This window comes from Protomyctophum bolini (assembly GCF_963924005.1).
Source record: "Protomyctophum bolini genome assembly, chromosome: 1".
Lineage (NCBI taxonomy): Eukaryota > Metazoa > Chordata > Actinopteri > Myctophiformes > Myctophidae > Protomyctophum > Protomyctophum bolini.
The window spans coordinates 31783767-31800010 of NC_137862.1; the positions used below are offsets into that span (position 1 = coordinate 31783767).

At 42.4% G+C, this 16244-nt stretch overlaps 1 protein-coding gene across 1 annotated transcript; it reads left to right on the forward strand.

The window, feature by feature from the left end:
* Positions 1-153: 153 nt before the first annotated feature.
* On the forward strand, positions 154-14579 carry LOC308318175 (tryptophan 5-hydroxylase 1-like; the record flags this gene model as incomplete). The annotated part of the gene is made up of 11 exons (XM_080767606.1): positions 154-249; positions 4679-4819; positions 7028-7208; positions 8935-9029; positions 9196-9263; positions 10484-10680; positions 11749-11884; positions 13059-13185; positions 13492-13587; positions 13776-13909; positions 14405-14579. The coding sequence occupies 11 exons, from the start codon at positions 154-156 to the stop codon at positions 14577-14579; spliced, it is 1446 nt and encodes a 481-aa protein (XP_080623732.1).
* Between the last annotated feature and the right edge of the window lie 1665 nt (positions 14580-16244).

A 16244-nucleotide genomic window follows, 5' to 3' on the forward strand; every position in this document is an offset into this window, starting at 1 on the left:
GCAAAGCCATTGCAGCTGCCTATAGAGACAGATAGACCGTGTGTCTGTCTCCCTTCATTCACAGCGTGACGGACAAACCCCCAGCAGGACATTGTGACCTGTAAACATTAATATCCAGTCGTCATCATCATCATCATCATCATCACCACCATCATGTACTCCACCAAGTCTGACTCCCAGGGACCAAGAAGAGGACGCAGCTTTGACTCCATGAACACTGTTTATGAAGAGAACCATCTCAACAAAGAGGTCAGTGTTTTTCAACCCATTAAGACCGGAGGCCCATTCTACAAAATGTCTTCTAAATCCTAAAACAGTTTCCTGAAAATAACGTATGTTGGTTCTCAAACTTTTTCATGTCAAGGACTCCCATCTCAAAATATGGTGCTCCAGTACAGGGACACCCAGAACCAAAGATTAGAGTAAAAATAAATCACACTTGTGTGAATTGAGGGGCGCTCTTATCATAGCGCTCTTACCATATCATGACATCATCAGATATATGACATAAAATTGTCCATTCATTGTGAATGGGAATGTTATGTTTCTGCACATACGCCAAAAGCTGGACATAGGAGGGGCTATCGCCCCTCAAACATCACACTTGTGTGAAGTGAGGGGCGCTCCAGGGGCCACCAGACAGTGGCCTTGTGGTTAGAGTGTCCGCCCTGAAACTGGGAGGTCGGGGTCATACCAAAGACTGTAAAAATTGGACCCAATGCCTGCCTGCTTGGTATTCAGCATAAATGGGTTGGACTGGGGGGTCAAATCAAATCCACTAAATGATTCCTGAGCGCGGCTGCAGCTCACCGCTCCAAGAGATGGGTCAAATGTGGAGAACAAATTTCATTGCGGTAACGTGTGTGACAAATCATACAACTTTGACTTATCATCATACATCAGTTGATCAGTATTAGACATCATCAGCCAACAGCCAATCAAATCATCACAAATGTCATTCCGGCTATTCGCTTTTAGCATCTTCACTTTTCTGCCCTCACTTTTTATCCTCAATTATGTACTTTGCTCAGCCAATCAAATCATCGCTATGGGGTGATATCCTTAAAAAAATATGTCTCATCAAAATATATTAAAGTACAGCAATACATGACAATTTGATGTATACTCTTCTATTATATTTCAACTAAGGGGTCTTCGGGCTTGACCCCTAATGACCACCTTCTTTGTTTCTAATTTTAAATGGAATTTATAAACACATGCTAGGTTCATTGTTTACCGGGTATCCTGTATAGCTTCAATTATTTAGATATTATACTGTTTACCTGTTATCCTGTACAGTTCCAATGTATACAGATTAATATGTTCATAGTAGGCTATATTTTTTAGACATTTTGCTAGGTTCATTGTTTACCTGTGATCCTATACTGACTGAGGCACTACTACACTGTCTCTTTGCATTCTGTGTATGTGTTTACCTATGTATAAGGCACTCTGGATGAAGAGCGCCTGGTAAATGCCTAATAACAATTGTTTTAAAGTGAAATCTGTTTCCACTGGTTAACGCTCAGTGGGTGGAAACTAAAGCCAGCTCTCTGCTGCTGAAATGTCAAGGACTTCCATGTCAGCAGTAGCACATAGTTGCTGTCGGAGTGAAAACCTCACAAGTCCAAAACCAGTGGGGAAAAAGTACTCACATTTTTTACTGGAGTAAAAGTATCAATAGGCCTACTGCAATGTGGAAATACGATACATACGATACAAGTAAATGTCTGGAATTAAACATCTACTTGTTTGTGGTACCAATTAAAGAACCAAAGCAAAAACTCATTATGCAGAATGTCCCATTTCAAGTATTCAATTGCATACAAATCTTTTGAAAAGCTTACAATGTGTTGCATCGCGCAAACACATTTTGAGCTCGAAGATCGATTATTTTCAAATGGCTGAAATGTATATAGGGGGCTGGAGTGGTTAATGTATGTTTTGTAAAAATAATCAAAATCTACAAAGTAACAAAAGTTTTCAAATGAGGGCAGTGGAGTAAAAGTGCAATATTTGCCTCTGAGATGTAATATTGATAGTATAGATGAGTATTGGAAATATAGGCCTACAGTACTAACGTAAAGTACAAACACCTCAAAATTGTCAAATCAAATCATCGATCGCTATGGGGTACGCACAAACACAAAGCTGGGAATAGGAAGAGGGGCTAGCGCCCCTCAAAAATGAAATATAACATTGAAATATGGAGGTCAGAGTGTTTGTCAAGTGAATGGAACCAAACATCTGTCACTGTGGTTGCTGTGTGTTCAAACACAGCGTGAAAGAGCTACCGTACAGATGAAAGAGGAAATACAGTAAATTGTCTGTCTCATTTCAGCAGGACGGCAAACTCACTAATGATACTGTCTTTAGTGCCCACTGACTCAGTGTCAGAACTGGCGAGGCCAAACCTAAAGAGCATGCATGGTTGCATGCTTGTTGGCCCCAGACCCGAAAGGCTGAAACACCAGAGGATGCCTTAGAGCTTCAAAAGACAGTTTTCTGTGGCATCACATGTCATGGATGAATAAACATTAAAAAAAAACATTCACTTTTAGACCAGTTATAACCCGGTTTTAGACAGCTGGGTAGACATATTTTAGTCTAGACATACCTGTATAATATCCCAGAGAATGCTCAGTGAGTCCATTTAACTAAAACAAAATGAATTCAGTTAAGCACATAATATAGGTACACAGTCACACCCAAGTATGTTCAAGTTATCTTTTAACGTCATGTTTGGTTTTGGTTTTGTTTGTTCTGTAGTAGATTATCTGATTCCACATGGTGGCTCCACTCACTCAGAGCTTTAATTAAATGCAGCATTTCTGCTCAGAGGGATTTGAAGTTGATCCACTTCTACTACTAATCCTGAGCTGCTGCGTTTACGTCAAACATGTGCATGTGCATGTGCGTGTGCGTGTGCGTGTGCGTATGCGTGTGTGTGTGTGTGTGTGTGCGTGCGTGCGTGCGTTATATCGATATAACAATATATGAGACCATGCTTTATATCACCTGAGTCTTATTTTCAAATATTTTCAAAAATAGTGAATATCGAGCTGATATTTATGATCAGTACTTTATTTTAGATTTTTAAAACAGAAAACAGAAAACTTAAAATACAAACACAAGCAACAACAGCAGAGTACGTATTCATGGACAGACAAGATAGATAAGATAAACAAATAAACAAAAAGAAAAATCTAATTAAAATTTGAAAATAGTTTACATTATTTACACGACCAAACGCAGCATCATCAACCATATCATAATGTGTAGTAATACAATAAACAATCAAGAGGGCATTGCCTGACCATGGATCACACCAAAGGACCTGCAACATGCCTGAGGAACACGTCCCACTTCAGATCATATTTATCCAACTGATTATTCATCTTAAATGATAACCTCTCCAAAGCAGCCACAATACCGAGCTGAGTGAACCATACATGTGCTGGAGGTAAAACCTCAGACTTCTATTCCTTAACGATGATTTTCCTGCCCACCATTAATGCTGTATGAATTCAGTCAGCTAGAGGTGCGGGGAGGTGTTTTAGTGGCGATGGATCACCCAGAATAAAGAGAGCCGGTGTATAAGGAATATCCTGGTTTGTGATTTGCATTATATTCTCATGAATAGCACACCATAGCGTCTGTACCAGGGGGGCAGTCAGACAGATATTTTGTGAAGCCACTGAGGAAATCGGGATTTCCTGAAAGTTCATATAATGGCCTGTTGTGGCGCTGTCATTGGACCCATAAAAACCCATAGCCCCATAAAAGTCCATGTATTTGGGCCCAACTTCGCCTAGACTGTATTACCTTAATAAACATGGTCATGAATACTTTCTGCTTCCAGTCACTAGTTTAAAGTCTAATTTCTAATGTCATAATATTCTTTTTGGAAAATTATGGTCCCATTTATTAAAAAAATGACCATAAAGTCGCGTATGTTCTGAGGGGCGTGGCTACCGTTACAGTCTATGATCGGGATTCCCCTCCCACTCGAGTCAAAATAAAAACCAACGGAGAAGAAGGGGGGAAGTCCCGCCTCGTTGTCTGGGCCAGCCAATGGCCAGCTGGGCCAAAACGGATCTAGAAAGATGGCGACTTACAATACAAGGACTGACAGGCTTCATTTTACGTTCATGTTAGACCCGGAGAACGCTTTGTCCATATTTTTTACAGTCTATGGTCTGTACCCTAGGGCACTCCATCGAGCTGATATTTATAGTATGGTTAAAATATACAATATTATAATCTAATTAGTGAAATTATATTCTGTTGGAATTCAATCAAGACTGATCAGATTGTACAGACATTGTGCTTATTGTTATTTGTGGACAGATAATGCATCTGGTTTGGCCGAGCGTCTAAAGTACGAACACATGTGGCCCGTGTTCAGCCGGGCGGGGAGGAGGGCGAACTTTGTCACTGCATATGTATTCTATATGGGCTTTGGTAGCACCTGTCAGTGTGGAGTGTCGGGCGGGAGGAGTAGGACGAAGGCTCTTACGTCCTCCCGGTGGAGGCTCCTCACTGGCAGGTGAGTCAGTAGGATAGGACAGCAGTGACAACAAACAAATGTGTGAGGGGAGGAATCAATTGGGATAACGAGTCTTGGGGAGAAAAGGGGGGAATAAGCTAAAAAACAAGTGTTTGTGTTTGTGACCAGATGACCAAGCTGAGCTTCAGCAAGATGAGTGACAGCAACAAGGACAACAAGAGCAGAGCCCATGGGAAGGGTCAGGCTGCCATCGTCTTCTCCTTGAAGAACGAGGTGGGAGGGCTGGTCAAGGCTCTCAGACTCTTCCAGGTGAGTGTTGCATTGGCTTTACAAGGCCTGTGGGGCTTTTCACCTCGCCATTTACCGGTACTAGTTTAGAAAAACTGTGGACCTTTTATTTTGTAGTATTGTTTTGTGCCCTCCTGTCTGCCCCTGTAGTTCTTTACCTGCCTTGTCTAACCTGTATTGTGATTAGTATTTGTTTTCCACCTGTGTCCTCTTAGTCCCCCAGCCAATCCTTGTCTTGATTTTGAGTTTTGTTTCACCTGTGCCTAGTTAGTCTGTGTCTATTTATACTCCCCTTTTGTTCATTTCCCTTGCTAGTTCGTCACTTAATGTCAGTAGTGTTCAGCTCCTCATGTATCCATGATTTAACTCCTAGTGTATTCCTGATTTATGTACTTCAAGTTCCTTGTATTCCTTGTGTTGGTTTTTTGGAATAAAACCCTTGCATTGAAGCTCATCTGCCTGCGCCTATCTGTCTGCAATTGGGTCCTAATAGCTCCTGCCCTTGCACTGTGACAGTGTGAAGTAACAAAGTACATTTACTCAAGTACTGTACTTAAGTCCAATTTTGAAGTATTTGTACTTTACTTGAGTATATCCAATTTCCAATGCTTTTCTTCTACTCCACTACATCTCAGAAGAAAATATTGTACTTTTACTCCACTACAATTATTTGAAAAGGTTAATAAAACATTTGAACCGCTGTCCCAGTGGACTCCTAATGTACCTTACATATTGTCATATAGTAAATCAGTGTCATACATATTCTGAAGAAAACATGGATACTTGACAATCATGTTCTTATGGTGAAAATAAGAACATTATAATGGTGGTAAATCTCGAATTTGCCACGGACAAGGCCAAGTCCGGCAAGGGCACATACGTCCGTGTACGAACATATTCATGACTCATCCCCTAGTGTTATATTGCTATTTTGATATTTTTACTTCCCCCACTGGTGCTATTAGACTAATGAGCTGGCATCAGGGCTACTCCACACCTCCAGCCAGGCTCCATACCAGCTAGAGGTCAAACCCTAAAACGCTTTCCATGGGGGGATAAAACCCCATTAGTCTGCTTCTTACCAGTGGTGGAAAGAAGTACTCACATTTGTTTTACTTAAGTAAAAGTATCAATACTTCAATGTAGAAATACTCTATCAAAATGTAGGCTACTTAAAGTGCCAAAAGCAGAATGTGCCATTTCAAGTTTTCAAATGTATAAAAAAATCTATAGAATATAGCAGATCTACAAATAAGCTCACAAGCCTCACAATGTGTCGCATGTCTCGCGCTGCATTGTGATAAGATACATTGGCTATGGCCGAAATGTATATAGGGCTATGTCAGTGTATGTTTTGTAATAATAATCAAAATATACAAATTAACTAGTAACTTGTAGTGTAGTAAAAGTACAATATTTGCCTCTGAGATGTAGTATTGATAGTATAGATGAGTATTGGAAATTGGAAATATAGGCCTACTAACGTAAAATACAAACACCTCAAAATTGTCAAATCAAATCATCGATAATTAAGTATTAAGTACAGTACTTGAGATCATGTACTATGTTACTTTCCACCACTGGTTCTTACAAGGGGTGAAGTACTCAATCAGTAATCAATAATGCAGAATGTTTCTGTGTTGCCTTTGTCAGCATGACACTGATGAAGGCTGGATAGCTGAAACGTTTGTGCTTCATTGTAAAATGGAGAAGAATTAATATAAAAATTTACTCATTCTGAGAGCGACCCAACATTTTTGTAAATGATAATGGTAAATGATAAGAGGATATTGCACCAGAGCGTGGTGGTACCTATCGTTGTAATCAAAATCTACATAATGAAAAAGTTTTCAAATAATTGTAGTAGAATAAAAAGTATACAATAGTTTCCTCTGAGATGCAGTGGAGTAGAATTAAAAGCAAAATGTATTCCAGAAGTACAACTATTAGATATATTAGATCAGATACTTTCCACCTCTGATTAACACCTCCACACTGGCTTCAAACTCTATTTTTTGAAGTGTGCTCCTCACATTATGTAGAATGCACTTGCATAATTCCCTGAAGGATGTGCCTTTCTGACTTCTGAAAAAGCATCTGTCAAAAAACTTTGAAATGAGGGGTCATATGTCTGTTGATGAATTGACTACATGCATGGGACTAAAAATGGAAACAAGTCCCCAGCCAGGACCTTTTATTGTGTTATCCTTTTAATTGATCCGCCGACAGGAGAAGCACGTCAACCTGGTGCACATCGAGTCGCGCAAGTCCAAGAGGAGGAACTCGGACTTTGAGATCTTCGTGGACTGTGACAGCGACCACGAGCAGCTCAAAGAGCTGACTCAGCTGCTGAGGACACACGCCAACGTGGTGGAGGAGCTGGACCCTCTGGACAACAGCAGAGAGGACGGTAAGGGGCTGCACAACCATATTGGTGTGTGGTCAAAATTCCATGTTAGCCAAGAACATACAGTACAAAATGAGTGTACAATAATATTAACAGAAACACATAAAGGGCTAGCCTTGGTAGTGCTGTCGCCTCACAGCTAGAAGGTCCTGGGTTCGATTCCCGCTGGGGACAAATGTGGGCGCTGGGGGCATGTTCTCTCCACCGCGTCATCAGTGCCCATACCCGAGGCTGGGTTGGCGAAAGGGCCTTTCTGTGTGGAGTTTGCATGTTCTCCCCGTGTCCCCTTGGGTAGGTACCCTCACAAAAAACATGCAGTAATCCTGGTCTCTAAAGTATCTCCCCCTGGCCAGCCGGGGCGCCTGATGGAGGGCAAAGGAACTGGTTGGAATAACGTGTTCCTTCCACGTGCCATGTCCGACTCGGGAAACTCCCTCAGTTGAAAAGAAGCAGCTTGCACTCCTCATAAGGAAGAGGTCAGTCCGCTGCCCCCCAGGTTGGCAGAGGAAGTGTAGCGCCCAGGATTACATTAGATAATTGACACTGGGTGAAAAAATGGGGTGCAAAATTGTGGGATGAAAAATTATCACCATCATTTAAGATAAATGTTGAGATCATAATTGTTCAAATACAAGAGCGCTCGCCCCCAAAACACGCTCACCCCAGGTTTAATCCGGCAACCTGGGAACGGTCTCCACCAGGTATTACTAAAACGTAACCTCAGTAAAACTATGGCTGAACCTAACCTTATTCCTAAACGTAACCACAGTAAACTATGCCTTTTTCCTAAACGTAAACTCATTCATAAACTTAAACCAGGGGGGCAGTCAAACAGATATTTTGTGAAGCCACTAAGGAAATGAAAGTTCATATAATGGCCTGTTGTGGCACTGTCACTGGACCCAGAAAAACCAATAGCCCCATAGAAGTCCATGTATTTGGGCCCAACTTCACCTAGACTGTATTACCTTAAAAAACATGGTCATGAATACTTTTTGCTTCCAGTCACTAGTTTAAAGTCATAATAATGTCATAATATTCTTTTTGGAAAATTATGGTCCCATTTATAAAAAGAATTACCATAAAGTCGCGCATGTTCTGAGGGGCGTGGCTACCGTTACAGTCTATGAACGGGATCCCCCACCCACTCGAGTCAAAATAAAAACCAACGAAGAAGAAGGGGGGAAGTCCCGCCTCGTTGTCTGGGCCAGCCAATGGGCCAGCTGGGCCAAAACGGATCTAGAAAGATGGCGACTTCCATTGCAAGGACTGAACAGGCTTCATTTTACGTTCATGTTAGACCCGCGGAACGCTTTGTCCATATCTTTTACAGTCTATGCCTTAAACTCAGTAAATGAATACAAGAACCGCTGGAGGCAATCAGTCCACGAAAACAAACGGGGCGAGAGTGTTTATACTGGTTGAACATACAGTACATCAGCCACTTCAGCCCTATTTAAACATAGACGAGCAAGCTCACAATGCGACACGCTGGGAGCTTGTATAAATCTGCTATTTTCAAAAGATTTGAATATATTTTATAAATACTGTATGATAACTTTTGAAAAGGGACATACTGCATAATGAGTGCTTTTACTTTTCGTACTTTTGATGCCAATTCTTTTGTACTTTTACTCAGGTAAATGTTTTACCTTACCTTATTTCTACATTGCAGTATTGATATATTTTAGTAAAGTGAATCATTTGAGTACTTTGTCCACCACTGCAGACCCAGTCCCCTGGTTCCCCAAGAAGATCTCAGATCTGGACATGTGTGCCAACCGGGTCCTGATGTATGGCTCAGAGCTGGATGCTGACCACCCTGTATGTTATACTACTGTACACTACAATACTACTGTATAGTACACTACAATACCCACAATACCACTGTGCAATACGCTACACTACACTACACACAATACTGATCATCCTGTATGTTATGGTACACATACACAATACCAGTGTAGTTTGTTTGTTTGTTTGTTTGTAGGGCTTCAAAGACAACGTTTACCGTAAGAGAAGGAAATACTTTGCTGACCTGGCCATGAGCTACAAGCAGTGAGTTTACTCAAAGTACACTTCCTCAGTGTCACACATAACATTGTATTTGTTTATTCTTCAGTGGAGAGACAGACTATGCCACATAGACATAACACCAGTAAGACGCGCAAACGCGGGAAGCGAACGCAGCTCGTACATATTTGGGTTTTTTAAAGATTTATTTTTAAGTTATTATTTATTTAAGTTAAGTTATTTTTAAGTTAAGTTTTTAACTTAGCCATAACCATATAAGGAGTCCCCAAAGCAGCTATACGTCCAAATATGGAGTGTGTTGCATAAATCACAAATCACTCAGCTCCATATATGGGCACAAAGGGGGGGACACACGGACACACGCACAGACATGATCTGCTAGGTCTCATAGTAAGTGCTCACTGCGTTCGCAATTATATGTCATTTGTAGCCTGGTTTCCAGCACATATACCAGTAAGACGCCTGAGGGCGAGAAGCGTCCTCGCCCTTGCGTGCACGCATCCGCCTGGGTGACAGCAGACTATGGGCGAGTGCTGGCGCTTTGGCATGGGGGGGTCAGATCAACGCATCCGCCTGGGTGACAGCAGACTATGGACGAGTGCTGGCGCTTTGGCATGGGGGGGGGTCAGATCAACATATCCGCCTGGGTGACGGCAGACGGCAGACTGCTGGGCGAGCGCTGGCACTTTTGCATGGAGGGGCAGATGGAATGAATTCTGTACTGGCCACATATGGAGCATGTCTTGAGTGTACAGGGTTCGATGAGGTCAGATCAACATATGGAATGTCAGAACAGGTCAGCTACATATATGACACATTACTATGACATCAGGGATCTTCATCACTGATGGTGTCACATGATGTCATGAGACCTGGGCATACCTTGTATGGAGATTTTGAGTAATACACTGACGGACAGGAAATGCACAATTCCATAGTTAATATGCCTGGAGCAGGTCATTATGTTATGTATTTATTCCTCAGTGGAATTGGAATATAGTCTTTCCACTGACGATTATACAAATGTGTCACATAGACATACCATTTAAAAGTTATAGGCCTATTATGTTATTTTATGAGTTTATTCCTCAGTGGAAAGACTATAGTCTTTAGGATTAAACGTATATGCCACATAGACATGACATTTAAAGTTATATATGTTCTGTTTATTCCTCAGTGGAGAGACTATATGACATACAGTAGACATGACATTTAAAAGTTATATATGTATGTTTATTCCTCAGTGGAGAGACTATATGCCACATAGACTTCACAGAGGAGGAGGTGCGGACATGGGGGGTGGTGTTCAGGGAACTCAACAAGCTGTACCCCACGCACGCCTGCAGAGAGTACCTGAAGAACCTTCCCCTGCTGTCCAAACACTGCAACTACAGGGAGGACAACATCCCACAGCTGGAGGACGTCTCGCGCTTCCTCAGGGGTGAGAGAGGGGGCGCCAGAGGGACCCTAATACTTTAATGACAATTAACGTGATGTGTTTGTGTGTGTGACAGATTTACCTTGGTCATTGATTGATTGAAGTACAGTTTGCAGAATTACAGTAGCCTACATTTCAAGCACAACTCAATACAAAAAACTGTTAACTGTGAGTGGACGACCCAATCTATAGCCATAAAACAGGAAATCATCATCATAAACGGGGTAAAAAGGGAAAAGAAAACATATACAGTGAGGGGGAAAAGGGGTGGGTGGGGTATTCAGCTTAAGTAAAACATTTGGGTACTTTTTCCACCACTACCTAAACATAACCTTATTCCTAAACATATAACCTAAAACTATGCCTATGTCTTGTGGTGAGCGTTCTGAGAAAAAACTACATACAGGCGAGTTGGTTTGAAGGTGACCGTTTCGGTCTGTTTTCTGTTTTCATGTTTTTGTTACTTGGTTGATTATTTAGACAGGCTCATTGTTTACTTGGTATCCTATACTTTCTATAGCTTAATGTACAGATTATTATCTAGTATAAACAGATAGGGGCCACCCTAGTGTAGTGGTTAGAGCATGCCTTTCATGCGGAAGGTTGTTGGTTTGACTGGGGTCAACGTCAGCAAGGGCTTGCGGTCCCAACGGAGTCCAAACACCTCTCCTGAGGAGGTGTGTGTATAGCATGTCCTGGACGGGGTATGCGCCGTGCGGACGTAAAAGTTAAAACTTTGCATATTGTTTTTAGACTGATGCTACATGGGTACATTGTTTACCTGTGATCTTAGTTTACTAAGGCACTACTACACATGTCTCTCTGCATTCTATGGATGTGTTTACCTCATTATAAGTCATCTGATAATTGATTATCTTGCCATGTAACTAAATTATGAATTGTAACAGATGATGTACAAATTACATATCATGCCCAGGTATTTATAAAAACCAAATTGTGCATGGGTGCATGCACCCGTGTGGGTGTGTGTGTGTGTGTGTGTGTGTGTGTGTGTGTGTGTGTGTGTGTGTGTGTGTGTGTGTGTGTGTGTGTGTGTGTGCGTGCGCGCAGAGCGCTCAGGTTTCATCATCAGACCAGTAGCAGGGTATTTGTCTCCCAGAGACTTCTTAGCAGGTCTGGCCTTCAGAGTGTTCAACTGTACCCAGTATGTGAGACATAGTTCTGACCCGCTGTACACCCCCGAACCGTAAGTACACACACACACACACACACACACACACACACACACACACACACACACACACACACACACACTTAAATGGTGTAATAACAGCAAGTATATGGGTGATTATAATGGTTATGTCTGTAGGAGTGCAGGGCTACAGGCTTAGTGCAGGTGGAAAATGTTAGTTTAAACTTGCAAAGTGACACATTAGCCTATACATTACCTGGGTTACATCTTCTGATGTTGACATGAAATAATAATCCTGCTTAGTTTTTCATTAGCGTGAACATGACAAAATAGGGCAGCTTGTTGTGACGCATCATTCTGATCACGATCATGAACACACGTAAAACTACGATAAATATGCCAAGGAGTCATTCACTAGTAAGAGACCACACCTCGACAGTTTATTGAAACGAAATGAAATTAATGTTGAATAGGATGAGGAAGTCTAAGGTTAGGGCAAGACTCTGGGTGGGGGCGAAGTCTCAGGAGCTGACAGCCATCGTTGCTCTACTCGAGGAGCGGTCGGTCGTCTCTGTTCCGTCATTGCCCCACCTGGCGATAATGGAGGAGGAAGGAGGAGGTTGGGGTGGAGGACGACGATGATTTTGAAAGCAGTGAATGGCAGAAATAGGCGGTCTACAAGAGCAGTACTCACGACCTGCATGTTTGGTCTGTTGTGAAGCAGAACAGACAAGCCGGCCGAGATATCACAGGTGTATTTATACTGTGGTGATTGCAGCAAGGATTGGCTGTGGTGAGTGGAGGATAGGTGTAGTGGATACAGTGATTGTGAATGGGGCGTGGCTAATGAGTGAGGGCATGAGTGGTAGATAGGGAAGCGAGTGGATTGGATAAGCAGAGGGTGGTCTCTACTCCTGAACCTACATCTTGGTGGTACATGTCCTGCGTATTGGCTCCATAAGGTCAGAGCAGAACATTTAGAAACATTTAGGAAACGTTTATAAAGCCTGCAGCATCTTGGAGGCGCCAGACCTTCCTCAGTGGTTCTGGAATAAGATCATCTTCAATCATTTCTTCATTTGGATGCTGCAGGCCTCTCTGGGGCAATTACACTTGTTGGCTAAATTGTGTGCATGTGCATGTGCATGTGCATGTGCATGTGCATGTGCATGTGCGTGTGCGTGTGCGTGTGCGTGTGCGTGTGTGTGTGTGTGTGTGTGTGTTCCAGAGACACATGCCATGAGCTCCTGGGTCACGTGCCCCTGCTGGCGGAGCCCAGCTTCGCTCAGTTCTCTCAGGAGATCGGCCTGGCTTCACTGGGAGCCTCCGATGACTCTGTTCAAAAACTGGCTACGGTGAGGACACACACATACACACACGTGCGCACACGCACGCACACACACATGTGCACACACACACACACACACATGTGCACACACACACACACACACACACACACACACACACACACACACACACACACACACACACACACACACACACACACACACTGTAGTCTGTACAGTGTACACAATACACAATACTGGCTATAGTGAGGAGACACTAATGAATGGGATCATCTGTGTGAAAGCAGAGACCTAGCTCTTTCCTTTGAGTTAAGTTGTAGTGTAATAATGCTATATTATGTTTTTTTTCTACAGTGTTATTTCTTCACAGTGGAGTTTGGTCTGTGTAAACAGGAAGGAAGGATTCGCGCCTACGGAGCGGGTCTGCTGTCCTCTATCAGTGAACTGAAGGTATCAGTCTCCTCTCCTCTCCTCTCCTCTCCTCTCCTCTCCTCTCCTCTCCTCTCCTCTCCTCTCCTCTCCTCTCCTCTCCTCTCCTCTCCTCTCCTCTCATAGTGTGATCAGGACTCATGTACACAGTTCTGTCTGTCTGTCTGTCTGTCTGTCTGTCTGTCTGTCTGTCTGTCTGTCCCTCCCAGCATGCCCTCTCGGGGAACGCCCACATCCGAGCATTCGACCCGGCGGTGACGTGCAACCAGGAGTGCATCATCACCACCTTCCAGGACGTCTACTTTGTGTCTGACAGCTTCGAGGAGGCCAAGGTCAAGATGAGGTCAGTGTGAGTAGATCACCAGAACCCTAAAGCGGGACGTTTTCAAATGTATGACAATCTTTTGAAAATGGCAGCTCTATAAGCTCACAATGCGTCGGATTGCATCGGCTATGTTCAAATGGCTGAGATGTATCAAGGGCTGAAGTGGTTAAAGAATGTTTTCTAACAATAATCTAAATCTAAATTGTAACTAGTAACTAAAGTTTTCAAATAATTGTAGTGACGTAAGGGTTTAATATTTGTCTCTGAGATGTAATGGAGTAGAGGTAAAGCATTGGAAATTGCAATTACTAGTACAAATACCTCAAAATTGTACTTTAATACAGCACTTTAAGTAAATGTAGTTATACCTACTTTCCATCACTGGATTTTATTTAGTTTCCGTTTCAGTTGAGGAACTCAACACTGCATGGATTCCACGTCTCTCTCTCTCTCTCTCTCTCTCTCTCTCTCTCTCTCTCTCTCTCTCTCTCTCTCTCTCTCTCTCTCTGTCAGGGAGTTCGCCAAGACCATCCGCCGGCCGTTCACGGTGCGTTACAACCCGTACACCCAGAGTGTGGACGTTCTGAAGGACACCAGCAGCATCACCAACATGGTGGAGGACCTGCGGCACGAGCTGGACATCGTCGGAGACGCCCTCAACCGCCTCAACAAAAGCCTGGGGGTCTGAGAGACAGAGAGAGAGAGAGAGAGAGAGAGACAGAGAGAGCTTGAGGAGGGGGTTCAGGGAGTCAAAACAGTAGTAGCGTAATATGTACAGATTTGGGGTTTTTCTAGTAGTGTATGTACGGAATTGCCAATCTGTGTTATTTCACTATACGTGTTTGGGTGAGATCGGGCTGGATGTGTGTTTGGGGGGGGGGGGGGGGTCCCTGCTTCATTGGTAGGTTCCAGTTCAGCTCTAGGTTAGATTAAACAAGGCTGGAACTTGGTAAAGATGTGAAATATCTTAGTCCGGGTTTGGGTTGGAAGAACTAAACCACTGTTTCTTAAACTGTGTGTCGGGACCCATATGTGGGTCGTCGACCAATTTTCATGGGTTGTCAGTAAATACCAATTTATTTATTTATTTGTTTACTACGTTTTGTTTTGAATTATTATTTCAAAAGGTTTTCAAAGAATTCCACCCCAAAAGAGAATCCATTAAAATACTATGTATGTCTATTATAATGAATGTTTTGGTCGTGTACTATTTTACTATTACGGTACACACCTACTTTAGCTAGGGCTTAATAAGTACAGGCACCAGACGATTCAAGCCACGGAAGTTTTAAAACAAGCCCCAAAAACCACAACCTAAGACTGGGAAACTCTTGGAAAATAAACAAGTCAAAAGTTGCGAGAAATAAGCACACTTGGCAACCCTGGTTCTGGACCAAAATGAGCTGGTTAGGTTAGCCTGGTGTCCTCCCACTGGTCTGATCTTATGTTAGTAACTCATGTAAAGCATCATCATACTGTGTAGTGTGCACAAGTATTACTGTGTATAATGTACTGTAGTAACGTCTACATGTATGTGTCTTATCCTGTGGCGTCTATCTCAGATATACAAGTAAACACACACACACACACACACACACGTGTGCATGCACGCGCATGCACACACATACACACACGCATGCACGCACACGCTCCTTATCGGTTCCTTATTGTAACCCGTTGCTTGGGATGTGGTTTTTGAAGTAGTTATTTGTCATGTCGTGTTTTTTTGTGTGTTTAATAAAAATTGAATGAAACACAATATCAATAGTATCCAAGACCCTGCTTGTGTTCTGTATAATATTTACACTGCTCGACTCTTCAGCGGTGTGTTATTTCTGAGACCGTGAGCTCTCTCAGAGCACCTGCCTTACAGCCTGACAGCCATGTAAACAAACACAAAATGTCAGTTACAACTTTGATTGATTGATTGATTGATTGATTGAAGTATTTATTAACAGATTGGAGAATTACAGTACATTTCAAGCACAACTCAATACAAAACTGTGGACGACACCATAAAGCATTACACGTGTTTACAATAGGGTCCACCATGTTCAATTCATCATAACATTTAGAGACGTACAAATATACACTACTATATAGCGTCGCAGTCCCTCCCCCTTTCAGAACAACGAGTGGCCCAGGAAATGAATCGCAATGCATTTTGACCATAGGCATTTCTTAAATTATTTATTTAAAGACCTTTTAAGCATGTACGAAGCCAACTCTTGTCGTGACAAATCATGACAACACACACAATATTTTGGACCAAACAAATAATTACAAAGAAGAAAAACAACAAAAGAAAGTGTTGTAACCTGCCGTTTTTTTTCTACTTTCTAATTCTTTGTTT